The sequence below is a fragment of the Agelaius tricolor genome, unplaced genomic scaffold (genome assembly GCF_023055355.1).
Source record: "Agelaius tricolor isolate 1412-34295 unplaced genomic scaffold, bAgeTri1.0.p SCAF_1, whole genome shotgun sequence".
Classification (NCBI taxonomy): domain Eukaryota; kingdom Metazoa; phylum Chordata; class Aves; order Passeriformes; family Icteridae; genus Agelaius; species Agelaius tricolor.
The window spans coordinates 4024354-4051100 of NW_027269261.1; the positions used below are offsets into that span (position 1 = coordinate 4024354).

Below are 26747 nucleotides of genomic sequence, written 5' to 3' on the forward strand. Positions count from 1 at the left end.
TGCAATCAAGTGAAGGGTAAGAGATCTAATGGCCTTTTTTGTGAGTCTATTTTCTTTTAGATCTGCTTTTGTTCAGTGTTTGCCTTGCATAATGCATGTCATGGAAGGAAAGGAAATTACACAAGCTTGGACTGGGGAAAAACCCAGTTTTCCAGTCTCATTTCCACATCTGGTCACAGCTGCAATTAAGAACATGGTAGCGACGGGCCCGATAGCCTCAAAATTCTTTTTTCCCTACCCTAAGGATTCTACAGTTCCATGACTCACGACAGACACCAAAACGATGGCCGTGCTGCGCTTCCTCGAGGATCCCAACCGGGACACGGCTGGGGCACCGGACCGGCGTGAGGGAGCGGCTCCCGGGGCCGGGGTACCGGAGCGGCGTGAGGGAGCGGCCCCCGGGGCCGGGGTACCGGAGCGGCGTGAGGGAGCGGCCCCCGGGGCCGGGGTACGGGACCGGCGTGAGGGAGCGGCTCCCGGGGCCGGGGTACGGGACCGGCGTGAGGGAGCGGCTCCCGGGGCCGGGGTACCGGACCGGCGTGAGGGAGCGGCTCCCGGGGCCGCGGCCGCCCTCCCCTCACGGCTTCCCGCGCTCTCGCTGCCCGCGCCGGGGCCGCGCCCGGGGCTGCCCTCACGGCCCCAACATGGCGGCGGGGCCGCACCTGCCCCGCGCACTCCCGCGGCGCCGGCAGGGGGCGCGCGCGGCGCCGGCGGGACAGGCGCCCGTTCTATTTAGCCCGGGGCCGGCACCGGGCACGCACCGACAGCGGCGGGGAAACTGCGGCCGCCGGGCACGGACGGACAGACAGCGGCAGACGGCAGCGGGAGAACGGGCATCGCCGGCCACCGGCGCCGCACGGCACCGGGGGGAAGGATAGCGAGCGGCCGCCGGCACCGCACCGACGCCGCGGGAAACGGAACGAGCGGCCGCCGGCACCGCACCGGCACCGGGGAAAAGGGAACGAGCGGCCGCCGGCAGCGCAGCGGGGCAAGGGGAGCGAGCGGCTCCCGGCAGCGCAGCGGGGGCGGTGGACGGGAGCAGAGACCGGCGCTCGCCCGGTCCCGCAGGTAGGAGCGGGCAGTGCGGCGGCTCTGTGCCCGCCGCCCCCCGGGCTCGGCTCTGCCCCAGCGGGTCCCTGCCAGAGCCCGGCAGGTGGGGGGTGTCCCCCAAGCCTCTCTTTGACCGAAAAATTACTGTTCCGCCCTAAAGCGTGCGGCGGGCGGGCAGTACCGCTGCCCGCGCCTCGTCCGGCGCTGCTGCCGGTGAGCGCTGGGGTGTTTTAAACTCCATTGACTGGTTATTTCCGCCCCTCGCTCCCAGCTGGATAAAATCCCCGCGCTTGGAAGCGCGGCCAAGCCTCACCCTCTCCTTGCGGGAGCGAGCGGGCAGCCCGGGCCGCCGGTCCCAGGTAGGGCTGGGTGGGCTCCCCCGGCAGGACGCGGTCCCAGGGGTGCTGCAGCCTCTCCCAGCAAGGCAGACCGCTAAAAGCATTCCTGCTTGATTTGTTTTTCCTTTCTTTCAAGGTTCACGATGTTGACAGCTATGTTCTTGGCTGCGCTGGTTCTTACTACAGTACATTCGCAGGAAACTGAGGAAACCATAACGTACACGGTAAGGTTTAATAGACTCGGAGATAATTACTGCTTTGCGGGGATTCTTTGCTAAATGACCCTTAAGAAAAACCGAATTTCTTGCCAATGTATAGCATGTGCTACAGAGGTCGCTGAGTTTGAATGTTAACCATAAAATAAGCTGTTCCTGCACTCAAGCAGTGTTTAAAAGTTCAAGTTGACAAGATTGAGCAAAATACATTACAACTGCTTGTTTGGAAAAGTTTATCTGTGTACTCAGTTTGAGGGACTGAACAAAATTAGGAGGTTTTGATATTTTTTGATCTATTTTCATAAAGACAGGGTCCCTAGGACTTTAATTTGAAATATATGGAGTTTGACAGATAATTAGGTCAAACATTCTTTTGTGTTTTCTTATGGATGTTTCAAGCTGTTTTTAACAAAATGTAAGTACTTCCAAATTTGGGGTTCTTAATGAAGCATCTGAATCCTGGAGTGATCATGGGACTGTTCTTTTCTGAGCTGGATTTGAGCAGTGGCTTTGCATGGCTTGATAAAATTGTTCAAGAATACTGGAAATAGGTTCTGCTTGCAAGCAAGTGGCAGGCTAAGAGATTTAAAGGCCTTTTTGTCAGGCTTTTTCTTTTCAATCTGCTTGTGTTCAGTGCTTGGCTTGCATAATGCCTGTCATGGAAGGAGTGGCAATTACCCCAGCTTGGGCTGGGGAAAAACCCACATTTTCACATCTGATTACAGCTGTAATCCCTGCAACTTGCTTCATATGGGTGGACCTCTGGATATGTGCACACACATCAGCCCAATGCCACACAAGCAGAAAATTCTGCACACATGCAAAAAGTTAGAGAACCACAGCCAAAGCCCAGGATTGTGTCTTATACAAGTAATCCCACTGAAGTCAGTGGGATGGCTCAAGCAAGTAAATATTGCAAAGTTGGACCTTCTTGTAGAAATCAGGGCTTAAAGAAGCCTCTAGTGAGCATCAGGAAGTCAGTAATAAAATACTTTAACACTGGGCTTTAGAAGGGTTTGAAGGCTGGGAGTAGTTTTATTTAGAGGCTTCTGTGATTTACTTTTGTTTTAAAGTCCCTGTATGTAAGTGGAAACTGAAGATGTAGGTACCTTTTGAAAATCTGGACTAAACAGGGATCCCACCCTCCTCCTTTCCCACAGTTATTATATGGAGGGGGGGTTAATTATGCAGCATTTCACATAATTCTGGTTATACCAATTGAACATTTCTAGTAAGCCTATGTGACTTGGGCACCTATGCTCCATTTTCAAGGTCTTAGCCCTTAGGTGCTTCACTGAAGGTTAAATGCTGATCATGTAAAATGAAACAAAAAACCCAGCTTTGGGAGATTTTGCTCTTGGGATGCTACTGTTTCTCATGCACACATTGTATCCATGGAGGGCCAAATCCTTTGCTATTGTAAAAGCCTTTGGCTGCAGTAATAGATGGACTTGGCTCCTTGCAGTTAAACAGACAGTACTTCTGTTGTGCATTAACAGGAATTGGGTGATTCAGTAAATGCATGAATTAGCTGTTTTCCTTTGGGTTTGCCTTTTCATAGCTACAGTAACTTTGGAGTTGTCAACTCAGCATGTAGTCAATCCTTTAGAGAGTGTCCACTTACCCCTTGGGGAGAAAAACCCTTCCAAGCTACAACTCGCTGCCACATTTGACAAATCACTGGTGTCACCTGCAAGAGAAGAAAATATTTTCAATCCTCCTGCTGAGTCAGAGTCTGTCAGTAACAAGTCCCTTAAAATAACTTCAGGATAGGACCTTCAACAAGTGGATCTTGGCATCAAAAAGTCAAGTTTGCCACTTGTAAGTCCCTCAGCAGCAGAGGAGTTGCAATAAGATTTAGCTTGCTTGACTGTCACTAATTACATTAGTCAACTCCATTCCTTTTTTGTATGGGGCCATTAAAGTAATACCCTGAGCAGCCCTAGATGCACCTACACAGCACAGTGTGGTTGATTCAATGATATTTTAATATTTAAAAAGTTCCTGCTGCAGTTGGTAGCACCATGATACTTTGCTAATCAGTCTCTGTAACTGTGACCTGCGATTAAAGCCCTCTGGATAATGACTGCCCTCTGGATAATTTAATGTTTTTGGGCAGAGGAATAATGAAGATGCAGAGCAGACTATATAAAATCTTTCCTGAACTTGCTGGTGTGCATTGATATGAATAGCTGCTGAGTATAGCCTTGTTTGAATTCTGCAAAGTCTTGTATAAATAAGTAGTCCTGCTGTTATAAACTCTGACCGTTTATTGTGTGTCTCACAATATAAATTGTCCTTCCTAGACTGCAGTTCCTGGAGTCATATGATTAAGAAGCATGTGAATGAATTTCCAGCTGTCATGGGATCCTTCCCCATTGCTAGAGTGCTAATGGGAGAGAGGATGAAGTCCAGGGGCACAGAGTCCTCTTGGTCCCTCTGGCAAACAGAGCCTGAATATGAAAGAGGTTCACCTGTTGGAAGGCAGGCAATGGGATCCAAATTCAGAAAAACTTGTTGCTTTTCATAAAAAGATTTTCATTCTGGTCAGCTTGGTCACTCCAAAGATCATCCAAGGATTCAGCCAAGGAGAGATGGTGTAACACAGGGCACAGGAACAAGGGAAGGAGAAAGCAATGGTTTTCTCACTTTGCTCCCCAACCTGCTCACAACAAACAATATCTTGGGAACTTCCCGAGACAGAGGTGCTCTCTGTGTGTCACAGAGCATTCTGAGTGGGAAGGAACCACAGGTTTTACTGCTCCTGCACAGCAGTGATGTACCAATTGCCATTTTTCTAGCCTACCAAGGTATTGCATTTCCCTTTGTGTCACACTTTGAGCTCACTGAATACACTCAACTGTTTTTCCAAAACAAAGAATCCCGAGTAACCAAATTATTATTTTTTTTCTCCGCAGCAATGCACAGATGGCTATGAATGGGATCCTGTTAGGCAACGGTGCAAAGGTACAGTAAATAATTTTCAAAGACAGACTTGTCACTGGTATTCTTTAAGTATTCTCACTGCACACCCCTGTTTTGGACACGGAGGTGTGCGTGCATGCCTCGTCGTGTTCTTTGTGTTAATGGCTGTTGCAGAAGGTTCGACTGTTAAAAGCATGACTTGTGTTGTTGCTAACCACAGATATTGATGAATGTGAAATAGTCCCAGATGCATGTAAAGGTGGGATGAAATGTGTTAACCACTATGGAGGATACCTCTGTCTACCCAGAACAGCGCAAATTATTGTAAATGAGCGAGAAGAAGCAGCAGCTGAATCCACAAGTGGTCGGAACAGCGTCATTCGCCGGACCCCGGCCGACCCCCAGCGCGCCACTCCCAACCCAAGCCACCAAATCCAGTGTGCAGCTGGGTATGAGCAAAGTGACCACAACGTGTGCCAAGGTAAGCCAGGCCTGCTTACCTCCCTCTGCTCCAGTGCAGCTGCAGTGGGGGTGACCACAGAGCCAGGGGATGCCAGCCTGTAGCCCTTGCGCTGGCTGGAAGGGGCTGGTGTTCCATGAACACCTTTAAAGATACAAAAATAAAATACGAAAATGTCACTGTTGTTGTTCAAGGCATCAGGATGTGCAGTTTGTTGCAGCCTTTACAGTCTGTTCCATCTAAAAACTTGAAATTAATTCTGTTGTCTGTAGCTCCTTAAAAAAGTCTTAAAATTACTCTAGTGGAGCATTTTGTGTTGTATTAAGTATGTCTAGGAAAGAAAGTGCTCTGAAATGAGTGGGCAATGCAGCAAGGCATAAGCAATTTGGAAAGATTTGCAGAACTCTGTATTTTTCAGTAAGTGAATGCTGAATGAACAAAAAATAACCACAGGATGAACTTTTGCTTAGAGCAGGCTGCAGTGCAGAAGGGTCCTGTGTTTTTACTGTGGATGAGGAATATTCCTCCTGCAGTAGGAACCCAACTTCTGAACAGCCTGTGCTCTTGTGATCTCTGTGGAAGTAGCCCTAGGCAGACCCTGCCAGTTGACTCCCAGTCCCAGCCTTGCCACTCTTTGAAACTATGGCAATGAAGAGCTTTCATCTGAGTGTACATACACCACACACAGTGCCAAAAATTCTCAGGGCATTAGCAATGTTAATTGTATGCATTCAGGAACCAGCCTCACAAGCACTTCTGTAAACTAAGACTGTTTCATTTATTATTTTATATAAACAGTTTACTCTTCTACTTGCTGAAGTAACAAATGTTTTGGCCATTGTTTTGTTTTCTTTCATAGAAATATATTCTAGCTCTTGCTCACAAACTTGCTTTTCAAGCACATTGGAGGGACACCCGTGCAAAGAGAGGGCAAAACTTGACCCCCCCATGGTTCATCTTTTCCACTTTGTGGCCTGTAGCAGTATAATCACATAAAATAGTACTTTAGGGACTGTAATCAGGGCAGGCTGTAATACACAGTGGTAGTTTCCTTCTCCCTGGTATTCATGTACACAGGACATTATTTATCACTAGTAAGTAAATTCCCTGTCATTCTGGACCACAGTAATCATCATGGAGGCTGGAGGAGTTATTTTTGTAGGCAAAGCCTCAGAGTTGCATTTCTGGCTTATCTGCTCATGTCCAACATTTCTGTCACTCTGATTCAAGAATGTCAAGTACAGAACCTACCACAGGAGGTCAGATCTCCTTAACCCTGGGCGTTCACTGGGGGTCATCAGGGGAAAATCAAAATTTTCCTTAGATGGAAACTTAGTTCAACATGGCAAAGCAGCAGCAAAAGCAGGAGCAGAACTGCTGGGTTTGGCCTGGTACTCCCTCCTTCAGGTGATGCTGCTGGCACTACTCTTCACTGGTGAACTGTAATAAACTGTTCCAACTTCAGCACATAACATTTTTATTTTGATAAAAAATGCAAGTCATGCTAGAAAATGTCAAAACATGACTATCCCTTTTGTTATGCTGGCTTTAGATGTGTAAATTTGGGATACAGTAGGGCAGTTTGACAGCATTTAGTACCCATAGTTTGTGCTAAAAACAAAGGTTGGGGTTTAACTGAGAGACTGACAACTGGTTAAGGTTCCTGTTTTGTTGAGGAGAAATTGCTGGTGATAGATTACTATTACTTTACTCCATGCTCTGGCTTCCTGTAACTTGCAACTAAATATTTCTATTCCATTCCCAAATCTTTGGTTAATTTATAACAACAACTAAGTGTTGTTCCAGTACCAGAAGTTTTAACCAGCAGGCACACAAGCTATGGTGAAATCTTGGGCTTGACTGCAGCAAGCTACTCATTTCCTCATGCCAACATTTCAATCTAAATGCAGAAAGCATGGAAATATTAGTGTTTAAAAGCTGAAATGTATTGGATTGAATGCTTTCCAGCTGGAAAAAGTGTAGTGGACAGTGTGCTTGAAATGAAGGATAAAAGAGTTTTGGAGCACTTAAAGCATGCATTCAGCTTCATGATCTTCATGCTTTTCACTGCTGAAAATATCTTATAAAAGATAATCTTGATCAGCAATGGTCCCGCTGCGGATTTATTTAATTATGGTTAAAAGACTTTGCTATGATAACTGCTCGAGGCTCCTAGGGAGTTTAACTTACAGATATAGTCACACTTAAGCTTGTTTTATTGTTTAGTAAATCAAATATGAAGTCCAGCTCCTTCTAATTGTTTGCAGATGTATGACATTTTCCTTCCAGTCCAGCAGCACTAAGTATTTTATAACCAATGTGAAAGTGTGGAGACCTCTGTTTCAAACAATAACATGCTCCAAGGAGCTGAATTACTGACATCATGCTGCAGTGTGAGGGGCCTTCTGTTTTAACACAAGTGTCCACTCCCTTTTCAAGCATGGAACAGTGTGGGAATGACAGGCCAAACACACTGCAGTGCTTCCTGGGCTTGGAATAAATGCCCATAAACGACCTGGTCCTGGTGGACTTCACTCCAGTGATGTGCTGATACACATTTGTATAACTACTGGTTATAAACTAGTAGTATAAGTACTAGTGAGCAGAAACATCGTCTAGTCTGACCACACTGATGTTAGAAGTGGGGGTAGCAAACGTTTCCTGGGACATTCTTAAGATATTCTTTATGAGCAGTAATGAAGGAACCCGCAGACTGAAGCAAAGATGAGGGAGGTTATTCTGGAGAAAGGTCTCTGATGTGCAAAAAGTTGTGCTTCAACATAAAGACTTGAACTGTGCTTAAATTTTGAGTTTCTGACCTTACCTAATCCCCTCCATCCCAAGCAGTTCCCATTTCACTGTCACTCCTAAATTTGGTCCCTAAGGGAGATTCCCATATGTGGCACCTGGTCATACCTTCAGGAAGCCACTTGGATGTTCAGCCCTGTCCCTCTGAGGGTATCACTGTAATGGGGAAGAGCAAAAAACAGAGTAAGAAATAATTTGAAACAAATTACTGAGTTAACTCAGGTTCCCAGACATTTTTTCCCTGATAAAAACCATGAATAGCTGCACTCTGTGCCTGCACTCAGGCCTGAGTTTTATTTTACTGTTGTTAGGCTCTCTGTGATTTGAGTCTGCTCCTATTGAATTCAAAAGAAAATCACCCAATTAATTCAATTTTGTCAAACCTAGTCTGCAAGAAAATACTGGCTTCTCCTAGAATGTTAATGACACTTGAATGCAAAAAGGGACCAAAAAAGGTACCAAATAACCTGTACACTTGAGAAGGGAAAAGAACTCATTTTCCTTAATTCCCATCATGTTGGCAATACAAGCAATAAGGCAAGCAAACATTTCTGCTCCTCAGCTAGATTAGCTTTTGCTATTTCTCCAGCCTGTTTGTAACCCTTTGTGCTGCTGCAATGTCAAATTCAGGAAGGAGACAGATTGCAATATGAGAGATCAGTGCTTGCTTCTGTGGGAGAATGACATTTTTCCAGAGTTCTGTCCAGACTTGGTGGACATTGATTTCTTTTTTCCTCCTCTGTGGAAGGAGGAAAAAAATGGATTTTTTTTCTGTGCTGTGGTTATTCTTCCCCCTGCAAAATCACCTTAGGTATCCTTGCACTGGTAGAGGTTAAGGTGGTTTTTTTGTTTTGTTTTTTGGTACTTTTCAAAGTAACTTATCATATTCAAGCTATGCTTTTGACTCAAGAAGTTAATTGTGAGTAAGTCAAAAAAGGCTAAATTTTGGATCTGTAGAATCCTTTTGGTTGTTGTCCTGTTAAGGAGGGAGGGACAAGGGGGAGCAGTTCATGATGTTTGCCATAGAAAAATCACTTTATATAATATATATTTACATGTGTGAGGGATGTGCAGCTGGCACATAAAGAACATTAAAGGTGTGTGAGTGCAGGTGCACTTGGCTGCCCTTGGCAGAGCCTGGCTGTGCCCTGGCAGGAGGCTCCTCCCTGGCATTTTGGCTGGGGCACTGCAGCTCCTAATGAGCTCCACTCAGTGTGCTTTGATTCCCCTCCCTGAGAGCTCCTGGAACGTGCAGCCACATCCAGCCCAGCTGAAACTCAACCTGAAATGCACCCCAGGGGTGCCACTAATGTGCCACAGCCACTAATGAGCACTCAGCCCTCAGGGCCAGACTCCAGGGAGCCTCAGAAGTGCATGCACTGGGATTTTGGAGCCTCTGCACGAAGCTGGGATCTGCTCCTATGGGCTCAACCCATTTCCTAATACAGACACAGCCTCAAATACAGCCACAGATGTTCCCTAGCCATGGAAATGGTTTTGAGAGCTTTTTGTAAGATATTGTATCAGCCCAAGTTTTCCCTCTTCCTGTAGGTAAGGAGTGCTTTTAAAAATGCTTCAGGGCTCCTTGTGGCTGCCCCATCCCTGGAAGTGTCCAGGGCCAGCTTGGATGGGGCTTGGAGCAACCTGGGACAGTGGAAAGTGAAAGGGGTGGAACAAGCTGATCCTCAAGGTCCCCTTCCAACCCAAACTATTTTGTGATTCTGTGAACAGCACTAGGCCTGTTGAGTCTGAGGATAGGGTGAGGACAGAGCCTATGGCAGGAAAAATAAGGCCTGATTGGGTGGTTTAGGATGGCAGTAGCTCCAAGAGCTCCCTCAGGCCGTGTGTTTGCAGCACTCCAGTGAGTGGGGAACACTTGTTGCCAGTTGTAGCCACTGTGAGACTGACCTGGTTGCATGTGCCACTTCAGTGCTAATTACTGGGACAAGCCATAGGAATTCTGCAGGTCTAAGAGGATCCACAGAAGGACACAAGCTGACACTTTCACACAGCTCTCTGTTCATAGCTTCCAATTAATTCCTTGTACATTTGGATACATCATGCAGAGATCATCTTTCATCAGCCCATCCCCAACCAACTGTTCAAGCTGTTAATCTGTGAAACTGCTGCATTCTGCTGCAAAGCAGCATCTCTTTAGCAGCCCTCAGGGTCCACAGGGGCGTTCACAAAAACCCATCTTGTTTTGAGGGCCTGGTTTTGGGCATTTTTGAAATCGGGCCACTCTGAATCATCTTCCCATCTGTGCTATTTGCACAGCTGTGGGTGTCAAGTCAAGACCTTGGAGAGATATTCTCTGTTCTGTCTGACCATTTTACTGTGAACATCCATCACAAGCATAAATACTAGCAGCTGCTTTCCTTTCCTGAGTCAGTTACTGCTTTCCCATTGTCCTGACCCCTGCAGGAATACACTCAGTGTGTTACAGTTAAAGATTCCTCCCATTTGCTCATCGAGTGTGCTAGAGGCAAGCAAGCTTCCCTGAGTTGTATTTACCTTAGCTTCCTGAATTGGGATTATGCAGGCAAGCACTGGACTTCGAGTTGAAGTAAACTCATTAGCAGTTCTCATGGCTTCCTGCAGCAGGAGAATGGGATCACACAGTAGTCACCTCGGCTGTCATCCTTGTGGGCTGCATTTGTTGATTTTAAAGCCTGTTGCCTTAGTAGCTCAGAGGAGGCTCATGTTTTGACAGACAAAACACAGCAAATGGATTCAGGAGGCACATGGCCTGAAGAAAGTCCAAACTCCAGCCATCTGTCCTCCTTCAGAATTCCTCTCTCTAAGCCGGAGGTCTTTCTCACAATGCAATCAGGAATAACACCAGATAGCAAAGGGGAAGAATGTGCTCATGCCTGGTCCTGACTTGGCACCCCAGAGTACTTGGCACCCCTTTAAACAGCTCAGAGCACTTTTTTCTCTCTTGAGGAATTCCCTGTACCTGTTGCAGACACTCAGATCTGTGCATCCCACAAGGCAGGAAAGCCACACCAGGAGTGAAGGCTGTCACCTGCTGCAGCAGAGGGCACGGAACAGGACTTGGGGCAGCACAGGCTGTGCTCCCTGTACCAAAACCTGCTCTCAAAGGAATACATTCCACAGCATCCCAGTGACACAGGCACTTCCCCCACCAGTGCCAAGGCACCCTGGCAGCTGCTTGTAGCACCTCTCTCAGGTAATTGTATGGTGACACTATTGCCACTGGGGTGTTGTCACTGTGCTTGCTCTGAGCATTTGTTTCCTCCCAGTCTCCTGCACTGTCACTCCTCAGCCTCCTGAGAAAGGCTCTGTGCTCCTCCTCTCCCCAGTTTTTTGCTCAGGATTATTTTCTCTCAACCACCACTTTTTTCCTCCATTTTCTAACCTGGTTCCTACTTCAGATTAGTGTATAAAGGAAGTGCTCTTACCTGTGTTTTATTTTCACTCTTGTAGTTGGGGTTACTGAGTCACATTTGCTAGAACGTTTCTGAAGGATCTCAGCATTACAGACACATTTTTCAAAGGTCCAAGATTTTTCTTGAGCATCCCTAGTGATGGAACACAAATTTAGGAAGCTGAAAAACTAGTTCAAGAGCTGAAATTGGAAGCTTATTTTCCTCATTTTATTCTCTTTCCAAGTGCTATCTCCCTTCCCATGCTGGCCAGGGAAGATGATAGCTGCTGTTTCTGTGTGCCAAAACAGCCCTACAGGAAGAACAAAGCTTCCTGCAAAGGCAGCAGAGCCTCTTTGATTGCTCCCTGCACCACCCAGGGATGATGCCTGTGCTGCTCTCCCTGTTCTTTGCTAGGGAATCCCATCTGCTGCCCTGCAGCCAAGCCCAGCAGTGTCCAGCACTGCAGGAATTCGTTCAGTGGTGGTCAGACTTGCTGCTTTGCCATTTTCCTACTGTCAAAACCAGTGGGAGTGTTACAGGACTCCCTCCTAGCGAGATATTTTTGGTCTGGTAGAAACCACAAGGAGAGTGTAATTTTTGAGTTTCACCTACCTGGTTGCATCTTAAACATTCCACATTTTTTGTGGTGTAGTCAACTGCTCTTGTGCAGCACTTTGTCATGGCAACCCCTTTGTGCTGTGTCTGTGTTAACTGGGATTAATGGAAGCTGAGCTTGACCAGCTCCTTTCATTGTACTTAAAGAATATTTATTCTTTTCTTTCCCCTCTGTGATGCTTTTTGAGCTGCTTTTTCTGGGCTATCATCATTTATGCATGGTCTAGAATAAGTCATGTGAAATGTAAGCCTCCTTTGGGCTAAAGGTTCTTATCAAAGGGAATTTTGCCACATACCTGTCAAAGGATTTAGATGCTTCTGTCCACAAGGTTGGAAGATCTGAGCTGGGCTTGTAAGATCTCTGTTCTTCTCTCTATGACAATGGAATAGGTAATCAAATATATAAAGTTCATGAGTAAAAAGTACAAAATTTCACAAAGAAATATCTGTTTCATCTTTAATTTGCTAAATTTTGTTTTCATAGCATCCAGCTAGCAACAGTTTTGGAGAGAAAGTTATTTGCCATAATTCAATAGACAGCAAAATGTAACCTGAAAAAAAACCTATACTAAATATACAGGAATGCTGTGTGTACCTTCTTTCATCTACCTCTTAACTTTTCTAAAAATACAAGAGGGACTTGCAAATTACAGAGCTCTGAACTATTTTAGCACACATGTAGTTATTATAAAATACCTTTAATGCTCATTCCCATTTGTGTCTCATTTGTTAATCTGAAACCATGTTAAAGGTTGGTCCTGTTGTAAGCAGAGTAGAGAAATGTCTAGTTTTTGTTATGTATAATTATATGATCAAAGCTGAAAAAAGTGACTAAGAAAACATTTGTTGCACACACTTTTATAAGCTACAGTGCTAAGAAAAAGTCCTTGAGGCTCAGAAATTAATTAGAGCTTTCCTGGCAAAATACATCCCAAGCTCTTAATTAAGCATTTTTAAAATTAGATATTCAGTAGCCCCTTGTCTGTTGCTGTTGCTGAATGGCTTAAATAAATAACTCCAAAGGGAAATTCTTCAATGGAATGACAAAGGATTCAGTGTGTGAAGGTCTGGCTCCGGGAAGAGATGTTTACTTTGGGAAACTCTCAATCTGGCTTTATTAACTCCTGATTTACAAAATTCATGCCTTTGGGTGGACATTAATTAAGCCTGTTCTGATGAGCTCTGAGCAGGAGAAGATATTGCTAAGCCTTCCTTTACGAGCTGGATTTAACCAGAAGGAAACTCTGGTCTGGTGCATGACCCAGTGTGAGATGATTTAAGCAAATCTGACCCTGCACTTGAGCATCTTATGGGATATAAACCCCCATAATTCCAGAAAAGCAGTAATTTGGACAACTGATTTCTGAATATCTTGCAGCTTTATAAATTTAGAAAGAAATCCTTATCAATACTGTAACAGCCTACTGTTGTCAGAAGTACTTAGAATTGGGAAATACAAGGACTTTTGACAGCTAACAATGTTCTGTGTGGTTTTAAAGAGGTTGCCAACAAGTTAACATTTAATAACAATCTTACACAGAGCAAAGAAATCAAACAAGGCAAAGTGAGCAGAAATTTAAGTGTGATTTTAGCTGATGTGACCTATCTTATAAAAACAAAAACCAGGACAAACAATCTCTCTCCTGTCTAAACTTACTCTGGGGAGAATTTTAAGTGTCTGGGATACAGAGTAGGTAGAATTAAATACCCTTTTGGAAGCAACAAATACTTGCTTGTAGTTTTTAAAGCACTTTCTTCATAAATTAATTTGCTCTCAAGAGACTTTCTTATCAGGAGCCAGTTCTCCACAGAACTTGGAGATGACAAAACAAGGACTGGGTAAAACAAGGACTTGTGTGTCACACCTTGGGTGAGTTAAGAGCAGGAATGCAGGAATATTTCACAGGGCAGTGAGCACAGAATCACATCAGAAATAAGCAGGGCTTTGGAGCAACCCCTGCTCTGCCCCTGTGGGCTGTGGATGACACCTGACTTCATTCCTCCCAGAAGTTGTTGGAGACTAAATCAGGAAAGAGAGCAGAATCCAAAAGTCATTCCCATTTCCCAAGGGGAAAGAAAAATCGTGTTCTTCCCTGACATCATCCTGCCTGTATGTACTCTGCATCCAGACCTTCCTCAGACTTATCTGGCTTAACTTGAAGCATCAAGAGAGATTTTCTTTCCCACTCTCTCCTTATGTGTTACTGGAGTAGAAAATAATTTGGGGATGGTTGCAATACCCAAAGATACTGCTGATATTTCCAGCACTTTTTCCCTGGAGCAGAAACCACTGTACAAGCAGATAAAAATTATAGACTTAACACTACTGAGCACCTCTTGGCTTTCTGGTGTTTGCAGGAGCAGCAGAACTTTCCAGCTTGAATTAACACGAGGTGGAAGAGAGTTAGAACCACACTCCTGAGAGCATTTGTGCAGGAAAAGTTGGGTGCAGGAAAATTTGGCTGAAGGAAAAACACCCACCCATTTCCCCATTGCGAACACTGACCATTATTTAAACAATCCAGAAACTGTATTCATAGATTTTAATCTATTAATCAGCATGTGAAAAAGGATGATTTTGGGGAAGAGAAAACTTTTTTGTGTGTGTTCCAAGACAAAGTATTCCTCTGTTAGAAACTGTGGCTCTCTATGCCTATAAAAAGGGAAAATTTCCCATTTCTAGACAAGACATTTTTACAAAAATTGCTTCATTATGTATTTAAATCCAAACATTCTCTCCATTCTGGTTACATTTAGAGTTCAGTATCCACTGTGAGGAGAATCTCTTCCTTACTATGTATGCAGATTTATAAGGCTCCAGGCACCTTTGAAATAAATTGAAAGCACAGCCATGTAATAGAGCCAAACCCCAAAACCAGCCAAGGAGATCCACCCAGCAACACCCTCGAACACCCTCAGCTCTTCCCCTAAGCACAGCTTTAGAGTGCTGGTCTTGATCTTGTCTCTGCTTTCTCCACCCTCCTAAAAGCTTCCTGGGGGATTCCCCAGCTCCAGAGCCATGCAGGGGCTGTTTGGGATGCAGGAATAATTCACTTGCTTGGTTTCCTTCCCTCTCAAACAGCTCAGGAACAGGGCAGCTGTTTGCAGAGCCTGGGACAGGGGGATACTGAAAAATAGGAGCAGCAGGAGAGAGCAGCAGCTTGGGCATGAAGAGAGGTTTTAACAGTAGATAGCAAAACCATACAGAAATAATCAAGGCAGGCTTGTAGCTGCTTTTTCCCACTTTGAAATTCACACTTTGAGTATTTGTGATGCTGGAAGGTGGCATGGTTGGAGAAGGAATTGATTCCCAAAATCTCTGCCATGGGATGGGAGTGAGGCCAACAGTTTAGGAACTTGATCAAACAAAGATCTGGACATTTTATACAGTGAGAGCAGAAGTTAAAAAGCAGCAACTTTTGAAAAGGTTAACAAACCTAATTTATGCTTAGGGCAGTCCTCAATTCTTAATGAATGTCAGGATGAGTTTGATTGTTGAGGAGCAGACTGGTGATATCTGTACTTCTCTGAGGTATGTCCCAGTGCCCACTTTGAGAAAGCAGAGTCAGTAGGTTTTCCATCTCTCTGGATTTGGTGGCTGTTATCTGTGGCTGAACACCAAGCCAATTCCCCAAAGCTCTGCCTAATCAGCCTGGTGGACATCAGATGTTCAGTCCCATAATGGAACCACTCCTGGCCCTACAGGCTGCAGAAGGTTGAGCCTTTTTTGGAGAGCACAGATCAGTGTAGTTTTGTTAAAAATTAAAACCACTGGGAAATGCAGACAAAAGTTTCTGTAATTCTGACAAAGTGGTGTATAAATATTTTGATTGTTAGCTGTCAAATGCAATTTCTATATCAAAAAGAAATCAGGTATTGATATCAGAACTTTGTCATCACAGGAATTGGGGTTTGTTATTGTGGGGGAGAGCAAGCAATACTGAGATTCAGTGACACTGAGTACTGGCACAGCTTCCAGGGGCCTCCAAGGTCCCACTCTCCTGAACAACATGTGCATGGAGAAGGAACTGTCCTTCACTACAACCAGCCTCATGGGACATGCACCTCCTACCTTTAGGGCTGGACTTGATGATCCCTTTTAACTCAGAGTATTCCGTGATGTGTGACTCAGCCAGCACATCACACCCCACAGTTGCTGTGTTCAGTGGTGCATTTGGGACAAAAGCAGCAGCAGGAGCAGCTTATATCATTCCTTGCATTTGATTCTTTGTTTTAGTATCTGTCATGTCCAAGCCAGCCAAAAAGTGGCCTCAGCACATTCTGGCTGGTGAGGCTGAGGGAGCCCCGGGGGCTCCATTCACATGCCTCATGTGTGACCAGGAGGGGCTGAGGAGCCACTGCACAGCCTGGTCCTCAGGGTGGGGTCCCACTCCTGCCACAGCCCCCAGCAGGAAGCTGGAAGCAAAGCATTAAAGACACCAAAGGCACTGGTTGGGATTTTCACATACTCAATGGCCATTGGGGAGTTCAGCCAGCAAGAAAAACCCCAAGTGTGTAAGAAGAGGAAAAACAGCAAAAAGGCAGCAGGAACCAAAAGTGGTTTTTCATCTGGCTGTAACATGGAGAGCAGGACAGCCGTGGGATGTGCCTGGATGGAGCCCATCCCCATGGAATGCACCATCACACACACGGCTGTTCCAGAGCTCCAGAGCTGCCTCTGTCACACACAGCCAGCTTCAGACAGCATTACTGTCCCGTTGGGATGCACTTGGGATGGGCTGCACACACAACAGCCCTTAAAAACTGGAATGATAATATGCAGGTTTTTCCATTCCTATCATTTGTCCTTAATTGAAAAATTAAATGCTTATGTCCCATTGTTAACTGTTCTTAGTACTAATTTCACAGTTTAGCCCAGTGGTGACCAACTGGTTTCCTTACAGTTCTCTTAATTCACAGCTGGGCTGAACTTACTTACTAGGTTTGAACTAACTTAGTTAGGTTGCATTAAAAAAAAGAAGTTGTTTGACAGTCTCCACATGATTTAATCAGAAACCTCACTGCACTCAATTCCTGCCTGAAAAGTCAGAGGAAAGAAAGGTAGCAAAGCTCTCCATTCTGGTTAATAGCTTAGAGTATGTTTACAGCAGCCCAATTCAGGTGAGAAGGAGCCTTGGAAGGTCTCCAGCCTGACATCCTGCTCTGCTCTCTGAGATCAGACCTGGGAGATTTATCCAGTCAGGGCCTGAAAAACCCCATGGAAGTAGAGCACAGAATTTTTCTGGGCACCTGTTCCACACCTTGACTGCCCTAATGGTGAAAAAAGTTTTCCCTGTACCTAGAATCCCTCCTTACAATTCACCCTGGATTGACAGACACAAAAGAGATGTGCTTAAAATGCAGACTTGGGGGGAAAGCAGGTTGTAAGTGAAAAAGTGTTCTCCATAGGGGGAGGTAAGCCCTGAGTTTGAATGAAAACATTTTCCTGAGGAGCAGACTGGCTGAATGTCATTCCCAACCTCCCATGACCCAACTCCCACTCCAAGTGAATCTCTGCAGCTTTTTAATTTCCAGTTAAAAACAACAAGAAAAAAAAATAATAACATCAATGTGTATCCACAAACAAGGAAAGAAGGGAAGTTTCACTGATCCATGACTGTGCTTACTTGAACTCTGAATAACTGCAGATATTTTCATAGCTAGTGCCCACCAAGCTTCTCAAAGTACTGAGAGAATATCAAGACTGATTTTAATAAACAAAACCACTGTTTGTACTTTGAAGTGTCACATTCAGACACCTTCAGTTGCATTCCAGCATTTAAAGCACACATTTAGATCCCAGTATTTTCCCTGACACCTTTGCACATGCCTCAGTTTACACAACTGCTCACTGCTGGCCTCAATCAGGTTGTTGCTAGGAACTTTTATTTTAAAACCCCTCACTAAAAACTTGCCAGAGCAAGCCTGCAATACCAGGCACACGCTGATCCTGCTCATGGGTGGGTAGGAAATGCTTGAGAGTATCGGAGGGAGTAGCCTTGATCTGGAGGAATTGCCTGTTTACTCAGCTTGCAGCTCCATTGCTGGGACACTTTTCAGATCCCTCTGCTGAATATCCCAGCTTGTCTCACCTCTACCAATGCTGCCCCCCTTTTAGATACCCTTCAAGTCTTGTTTCTCTTCAATTCCTTACTCTCCCCTCCTCTTTTCTTTATTAAGCTCTTGGCAACGAGGGCCAAAACCTGACTGAAAACAGCAGTTCACACTGTGGTCCTGGATAAATTATGGTACAATTAGCAACGTCACTTTCAAAAAGTTAATGAAATAAAGCTGCTCCTTTAGGAAGCCAGATACTTTACAGCTGATGATTTATGGTGACTCAAACAGGACTGTGAATTTGCAGTGCCAGATGAGGCCATGCTGTCACTTCTACTCACTAAATACCTCATGCCACTTCTCTAGGAAATGAGGCCTGGCTTGGTTACAAGAACCAGCTCTCCTCAGTATCTTCTCTGTAAAATCTTATCCCTTCTGGAAGCTGAATTTCCAGCTTGTTGATGATCTGCAAACCAGATCAGTTTTGTCCCTCCTGAGGAGCAGATGGATGCAGGGGCTGGTTTGGGACAGAGTGACATGTAACTGTGCATCCCCAGAGATCTTTCCAGGAACCTCTCAGGTTGCTTTTCTGGCTCAAGGGGCCCTGCTCTCCACCACTGGACATTTTGGGCAAGTACATGTACATGTAATAAGTGTGGAGCCTTGTGGGGTAAATAAAAATTCCTGCACAAATAAGTGGAATAATAAATCAAGCCCAAGAGTCTAAAGGCGATATGAAAAATTAACCTGTTTGCTGAACCTTCTCTAGATAAGAGGTCATTGTTCTTTGTTTTGAAAAGATTTTTGTTTTTAATATGTATTTAGCCTTACTTATCTATTATGCTTTGCTTCCTTTTTATTTTCCTTTCATTGAAAACAAGACCTAACTCCTTAAAAATTGTTTGGACTTGATCCTAAAACACACTGAACACTTCCCAGTCAAGAAAATAACAGGGTACAAGAACCTTCATGACTTGGATTTCATTTGTCAGAGGTGTTTTTGAACCTCTGAAATCCCTTCAGAAGACCCTCTGGTTATTGGCTGAGACATTATTTCTTTTCTTTTGTGCTCATTTTTTTGCCTGTCCATGAAATCTCCAAAGCAAACTAACAGTTTGTTAGATCCTAAATAAATTTAGATACAGATCTCACTACAGAGGATGTTCAATTAACTGCTAGAAACCAATCTTGTCATTAGTCTTCTACTGGGGTTTTGCATATTTATTGGTAGCATCTGAATAATTAAACCCAGCCTCTAAATCAGGGCAATTGGTTAAATGCTATCTATGAAAGTTTTCAAGCTACTGAAGCCCCAATGTTTTCAGCCTGCTAAAAAACTTCCTCTCCTCTTCAGTAGTCCCTGTTATAAAAACTTATATCTTGAAAAAGCTGTTTAAAAAAAAAAAAATCTTTACAACCCACAACTTTCATTACCTGGTTCTTGCTGTCCTCTCTGTTTGCTGCTTGAACATTGTCCTGGGTTTTGGTTCAGGGCTTGGAGCAGCACACCAAGGGAATCCTTCTCCACAGCCAGAGCTTCTGAAAGCCAAGAGCAGAGAAAAATCCAGGCTGGACCTCCCAAACTCACCCAATGAATTTGAGGTTGAGAGAAGGAGAATGGGATAACACATTGGTTTGGGTTATCCCAGCTAACAACTATAATTGCATAAATAATAGGATTAGTAAATTACTTTTAAAAATTACTTTTAAACACTCCAACTTTAGAATTTTAAGCAATCCCCCCCTTTATCTTATAGGTAAGAAATGAATGTGCTCATAGATCATTTATTCTTTCTCCACTATAAACAGACTATCTTCCTAATACTCCACGACATCTCTCCTGCCTTCACCTTTTCATTCTATTCCTTGCTCTTGGCATTAATTACTTGGATATAATTAACCTCCCCTAGATTCATCTTTTGCCAGTTCACCTCTTGCCTCATCAGTTCCTGGAAGGCAGCACTTGCAGGAGGAAAGAGACACCAGGCAATTTTGTTGCCATCCAGCAGCTCAATGAGGATGGCATGGAGCTGCCCTTACCTGCTGCACGACAAAGCTGAGTGGGCAATCAATGCACTGGAATTAAATCCATCTGGAAGGCATTTCAGGCAGGCAGGCATCTCTGAGAACCCTAAGTGTGATTGACTGCTTTTTCCAATAGCTTTGATGAGAGTCTAAATTGAGAAATCTCTTCTCCCATCCTGCAAGAATTTATGAGCAGAATTTCTTTTGACCATCCACCACTGGCCTGTGTTCAGCAGCATCTGAGGCCCTCATGTTTCCCTGTGGATCCTGCCCAGCCATGAACCTCTGCAGTGGATTTTAATCACACATTGATGGCTGTCTGCTTAGAGCTCTAGCCAGCCAGGCAGTGCCAAACAATGTACTGACAATGTCCTGGGCATCCCTCAGATGTGCCTGGATGCAGACAGGCATCCCTGGCACTTGGCTCATACATTCCATTTGCAAGAGCATAAAGATCTGGGATCTCATGCCTTTTTAAGAAGGGAACAGAACACACAAAGAACTGAGCAAAAACCCTTTGGGGAAAGAAAAAAAAGGACTAAAAAGGTCCTCAATGTTTTTTCAGGAAGGATGGCTACAAGAAAGATGGAGAGAAAATTTTTGCAATTAATTTCTTTGCATTGAGAGAGTAGGTTTACATCAGATATCAGGAAAAAAAAATTCTTGGCTTGAGGTGAGCCCTGGCACAGGTTGCCCAGAGAAGCTGTGGCTGCCCCTGGATTCCTGGAAGTGTCCAAGGCCAGGTTGGACAGGGCTTGGAGCGAGCTGGGACAGTGGAAGTTGTCCCTGCCCGTGACATGGGGTTGGAATTGGATGAGCTTTAAGACTCCTTCCACCTCCAGCATTCTATGTTTCTATGTTTCTAAAGCTTCCCACTCATCTTTCTTCCTGGGGCCAGAAGCAAGAGAAGCATCTCAAGCCACAAAGTATTAAAAAAACTTGTCCAGTGAATCTGTCAAGGCTTGTTCCTTCCCTTCCCCCTGGTAGCTGCAAAGCCAATTCCTTTTATTCCTGCCGTTCTCTGGAGGCAAAAGCTTGGTTTGGACGGGCACCAGTGCTAATGATTGTCCCACAGAGCTTCTCCCTGTGTCCTGGAGCTTTCCAAGCCCTGCCAGAGATCCAGGGCTCTCCTGAGGTGGAGCAATGGCCCAGACCAATGTTCCCTCCTCAGAGCCTGTCCTTGGCTCTGCTGCTCACAGAGCATCAACACGTTCTGGGGAGCACCCACACTTGGTCACAACCACAAATGGCTTCAAAAGCAACAATTTTCTTTAATTTGGTTCTAAAGTGCTCTTTCAGGAATTTCATCAACTTACAGGGATTAGCAGAGATTGTTGGAGGAGCTGCTTTTCTCTCATGACCACTTTGCAAAAGCTGATTTTCTCACCGGGCTGTGTCCTGACAAAGCCTGGTTGTCTCTCCATGCTCCCTTACCTGTGTTCTGTACATTTTAAGATCATCTGGAGACTTGCACAGGGCTGTATCTATTTTAGAGTGTTTTTATTGGCAGCTGGTGCATACTACCATGCACCCACGTGAACAAAATTACAGAGCCCGGACAACTTTTGTACAGAATTCCTTTGGCCACGGTTTCTCTGTGGGTTTCATTTGGCAGAAGTGATATCAAGCAGAAGTCTTCCCCTCAGCTTCTGATGTCAACTAAAATGCACCTTATAAATAGAAAACACAGGCATTAGGAGCAGTGCCTTTGGGCAATCAGCCACCTTTGGGCTATGGGAAAAATTCAGTTAGATATGATTCATAAATATAATGAATAGGGTGCCATAAACTCGCCTTGCTCTTCACAAACAAAGGCACATCCTCTGCCTTGAAAAATTACAAGGGCAGAACCCAAAGGAACAGGGAAAGGAAAACAGAAGAGTGGGAGATTTAAGGGAGAGAAGGAAAGAATAATTTTGAAGCCCACCAAACAATGTGTGGAGCAAAACTCCACTGCACCCCTCTATGCCCAGCTCCTGCTGAGCTCCAGACTGGCTTTCCAGAGCTCACCGTGGAAGACATTTCAAAAGGCACTCACAGTTTGTTCTTCAGGCTCTGCTTTAGCTGAAGGCTCCTATTGATTACAGCTGGAGCTGGATCAAGCTGGGGCTGCCTGTGTTCTGCTGGCAGCCTCTGCTTTGTAAATACCTTTCATCTCATCCAGCAGTGATGATGATGTGCTGGGATGATGTGGCAGCAATTATTTATCTGCTGCGTTGGGTTTTCTCCTCCACGCTTGCCAAGAGCCCTGAAGTCAGGCCATACAGAGGGATGCTGACATCTTTACATTTCCATTAAATCTTCCTGCTTCTTCTGAAGGAATTCTAACAGCTCTATTGTCATTTCAGCAGTCATTTCTTTCCTCACTCTCACACTGATAGATTTGGAAGCACTGAACCTATCCCACCAGATTTAGCAAGTTTAAACTTGTCACAAGTAACCTTGTTATCTGATAGCACTCCCCAAAGGAAAACCTCTCCAAGCCTCCCTTCTCCCAGGTTTCTGAGCATCCTGTCTATATCCAAAGATGAAGCAGGAAAAGCAGGCAGGGTAGGCCTTGGTTACCCTCTGAATGGATTTCCACACTTGCTTAATACCATGTAAATACTGACAAATAAAGCATGGATCTTGTCAAACTTAAGAACTTAGCAAATAAGGAGCATTAGAAACAGCAAATAGAGCTGAAGTATCTACTGCCAAGTCAGTGAGAGATCCCACGTCCTGCCTGGCAATCACTCTAAATACATCCTTTCTCCCACTTCATGTGACCTTTCCAGGTCAGCAATGTTGTGTGTTAGTTTAATATTTTAAAACTGGAACTTTACTGGTATTTGGCCTACTTTTTGCTATTTATTTTCTAAACAAATGATAGCCACTCCCTTCTCAAGCTAACCTTTTAAGCTTCGCCAGGAGTCTGTGAAGATCACAAGGTATTAAAAAAAAAAAAAAAAAAAAAAAACACCAGAAAAAGAAAAAAATCACATGCTCAGGCAAACAAAGCAGGTTGCTGCACTTCCCCCTCCCTCCAGCCCTGCAGCTGGATGTTCAGAATGCTTCAGGAGTTCTCCACTTACTCTAGGAAACACTGCTGAAATCTCATTTGCAGTGAAAAGTGCCAGGATTATGGTAGCACAGCATCTATTCTGAGGCAAACCCATGCAACTTCCCAGCCAAACACCAGGGGAAAAAAAAATAAAAGAAAGAAAGGAGCAAAGCTGTCCCAATTGCTACTTCTACTTGATTGCTTAAAGGCAGCTGGGAAGGCAGATCCTCAGCCTGAGAGCAGAGCACATCCCAATTTTAAGGCAAAGGAAATTTGGAAGAAAAAATAGCTCTCTCTTCCCAAGGAAACTTCTGGTTTTTAGAATGTTCATTTTTATTTATTACTGACTCATTGAAAGAACAAAGTATTTTTTGGTGTCTTTTTTTTTTTCCTTTTTTTTTTTGTTCCCAAACACAGAAAAAAAATGTGGCTAAACCCCAGAAAAATCTTAGAGTGGGGCCAAAAATAATAATAATTTTCAGTTTTCAGAATTTTTTTGTCAGGTTTTTGAAAGAACAACAAATACTTCCCAAGCACTGCTGTAACTTACTAACTCCAGTGGACTGCACACCCTCAGTTTATTTCAGTTACCCCTCTCATCCATCTCCCCTTTTCCAAAACCTCCCCTGGGCTCCTGTCTTGCTTTTCCCATGTTCATTTTCCTTCCTTCATTCGTACCAATACTGCTTTTTCTGGGTTTTTTTTCTTTTACCTTCAAAGGATTGATTTCTTTTCCCCTGATGCCTCTGCCTCACTTTTGATCCTGCCTGGCTTTGCCTCTTGTATCTATTCTCTTGCAAACAAAGAATTTTTAAAACTTCAAACTCAATTTTGAGCCCTCTTCCTGTGAAGAATTACAAGGAAAATTGAATTTTCCACTTAAGTTCTAAGGAGGAGGCAGTTAATAAGAATTCTTAGGGAAAAACAGACAAACAAAAATTTATAAGATCCAGTTCCTGATGGTTTTGTTAGATCAGAACTGCCTAACACTGCTTGTTTTTGGCATAGGCAAATTTATATTGCCACAGAAACCCTAACTTCTGCACACCCTTTCACTTCACTTGAACTGTGCAACCTGAACATTGTGTTTTTCTATCCCAGCTCTTCCAGTCCCCTCCCATCCCCAGAGTATATTTTGGACCAAATCAACTGATGTGTCTTTTTTTAAGTACTATTTCCATAGTTTGCTTTTACTCTTCTATCATTCAGAAGCTGTAGGAGGCGTGAAAGTGAGAATTTCTTTTAACCATTTCTATTTCACAGCCCAGTGCCTGCCAATTACACTTTAAATAAGTTTTAGATACATTTCTTCAAAACAAGGCATCTGTGGGTATATCCAGCCACGTGCTAAAAGTATCACATAACCACATAAGAAAAATTTAGAACTAAATAATGCCTTCAAAGGCATTTCTGAAGCTGGAACAGCATCAGGAATCTGCTTATTTACATGGGGAGCTGTGGAGATTGCAGCATGTTGGTACTGCCAACAGATAGGATGATTAGTGCTAAAAACAATATCATCATTTAGATAAGCCCTCTCCTTTGGAGAGCTGCTATTGAACTCAGCTTGAACCTAAATGTTCTCAGCTTGGAAACTGGAATTCCTAAAAAGGCTCATTCAGCCTGCAAAAGCTGAAGGGGAATGAGATGGTATTGATAAAATGGGGCTCATATCAAATATTCTAAGTCACTTGTCCTACATCTGAAGTTCCTTCTAAAGGTCCCTTGTTTCTTGTGACAGCAGCACATCCACTACCAAAAAAACCCCAAAATCAGGTTCTGTGCTTCTGACTGGGACTAAACCAGTGGAAGGCATGCCAGCACACAAGATAACCAACATTTTTTGCAGGAGCTGTTTTCTGAGCTAAGTCAGAATGAAAGTTGATTTTTGAAGTATGCCCTGAACTCACTTTTTGGGTAGATATTCCTATTTTCCTTTGCAGGGATCCAGCAGCTGCCAGTGTAAGTGCTGTGAAAATGCTTGCAAAGCTTTAATGAGCTTCAACTTCCTAATTAAAAACCACAATGAGCTTTCAGGCCTTGATTTCCCCAATATTACAGGTTGTAGCAGTGATATTTTGTTCAGTCAAGCCCAGCTAAAGGAAAATGCTTACGAGGTTTCCAAGGAGAGAAATAAACAAAATGGAAATGAAGAGGGAACTTGGAACTTTCAAGTGTACGTAATTAAGAAAAAAATACATCCTTCAGATAATTCTGGAAAGTATTAGGAGATATTCATAATTCATAAGCAGTTGTTTGGTTTTCTTTCAAGCAAGGGGGCAGCTTTACATCAAACACTGACTAGCTTTTCCATTAACTTAAGTAAACAAACCAGTATGTTTCAAGTTAACTGAACATCCTTTTTTTATTTTTTACTTTTTTTAATAACTGTGTGAATTAGAAATAAGAACAAGACATTTACTTTCAAATAGGAAATTAGTTTGCATGCTATTTCTTCATGTTAAAAATACTTTGGAACACTCACAAAAACAATGTTAAGCTGAATTTATGGAAGTGTTCCATATCAGTTTTGAAGATGATATGCCAGATGTCGGGAGAACTCTTTCATCTGCAATAATGGAATAGTTTCATCCACCCTTGTTGTTTTTGAGCACAGTCCAAGTGTATTGGTCATCATGGGTGGGTGATCCCCACTTGGGCAGGCATGAACCAAAAAGCACAAGTTGTTAGACCTCTAGCATAAAATCACAAGAAAGCAACAGCAGGAAATACTCTACTGAAAGTAAAAATAAGCTATTGCAAAACATAAATCAAAAAGTTTACCATTATGACAACTCATGTTTTGAAGTACTCAGAGACTTGCAGATACATTGCTCTGAATTAGTGGATTGTAATGACTCCATTTATGGTTCCAGCAAAAATAAAGCAAATAATACAGATTTTAAATGAATTTAGATCCATCAAAAGCATGGAATACTTTTGTTTTCAATGAGTGGGAAGACTAATGGTTAACAATGTGGTCTTCTAATGGGGGATTAAAGTGCTCTTCCCTTTGAGAAACTTTAAGCACAAGGACACATTATTGTCCATGTTCTTATTTTAACAATACACAGTGGAGTAACATTGGATAGGAAATCCTTTTGGGAACAATTTTTGGCCTTGTGGCCTCAGACTAACACAGTATCAGCCACACCACTCTCACTTGCAGTGATCATTTTAATGTGTTACCAATGTTTTATGTGGCACATTAATTCACTGTGGCTGTGGTTAGATAATGAGGTATCCACCTAATATCCATCTAATTCCAAAGGATCTTGGAATTAGGAGCCATTTCCCGTGTGCAATGCACCTCCCAGAGTGCTTGGTGTGTGCTGGAGAGGGAAGGAGCATCTCACACAGAGGGAAAGAGCAGGAGAAAGGAAGAAAAGCATTTTCAAATGCATCGCTTCATAGCTTCATTCATTTCTTTCTCCCTTCTCAGCTGCCTGCCTCTCACAAGCACGTGGGAGATGTTCTAGTGCTGAAAGCCATGGTTCCCTCCTTTATTGAGCTGTTCTGGGTGATAAGTTAATTTGCTTTGGACATACCAGAGACAATAGATAATTGTGACAGAAAACTGCAGGGCAGGCTCACTTAGGCCAGCTTGTTAACTCTGGCCTGTTCATAGAAGGATGCTTTTCCTGTACCTTCCTATTCCTGGAATCTCTGGGCTTGAGTAACTTGCCCAAATCCACAGAGGTTGCTCTGGACACTTTTGCAGTCCAAATACAAAAATCACACAATGAGTTGTGGTGCATTCAATTCTCTTTTTGCACATTTACCACATCAATTTACCAGATTTACCACATCAATGCTTTC

At 43.9% G+C, this 26747-nt stretch overlaps 1 protein-coding gene across 2 annotated transcripts in view; it reads left to right on the forward strand.

The window, feature by feature from the left end:
- Positions 1–713: 713 nt before the first annotated feature.
- EFEMP1 (EGF containing fibulin extracellular matrix protein 1) overlaps positions 714–26747 on the forward strand; it is a 45868-nt gene continuing 19834 nt past the window's right edge. The window contains exons 1-4 of one of the 2 annotated variants that reach the window (XM_071445977.1): positions 714–1068; positions 1525–1612; positions 4522–4570; positions 4749–5009. In XM_071445977.1, the coding sequence (XP_071302078.1) occupies positions 1532–1612; positions 4522–4570; positions 4749–5009 (391 nt within the window). In that variant the 5' untranslated portion in view covers positions 714–1068; positions 1525–1531. Of the gene's footprint in view, positions 1069–1260; positions 1410–1524; positions 1613–4521; positions 4571–4748; positions 5010–26747 lie in introns of those variants that run through there. The other variant, XM_071446063.1, reaches the window with a different exon arrangement.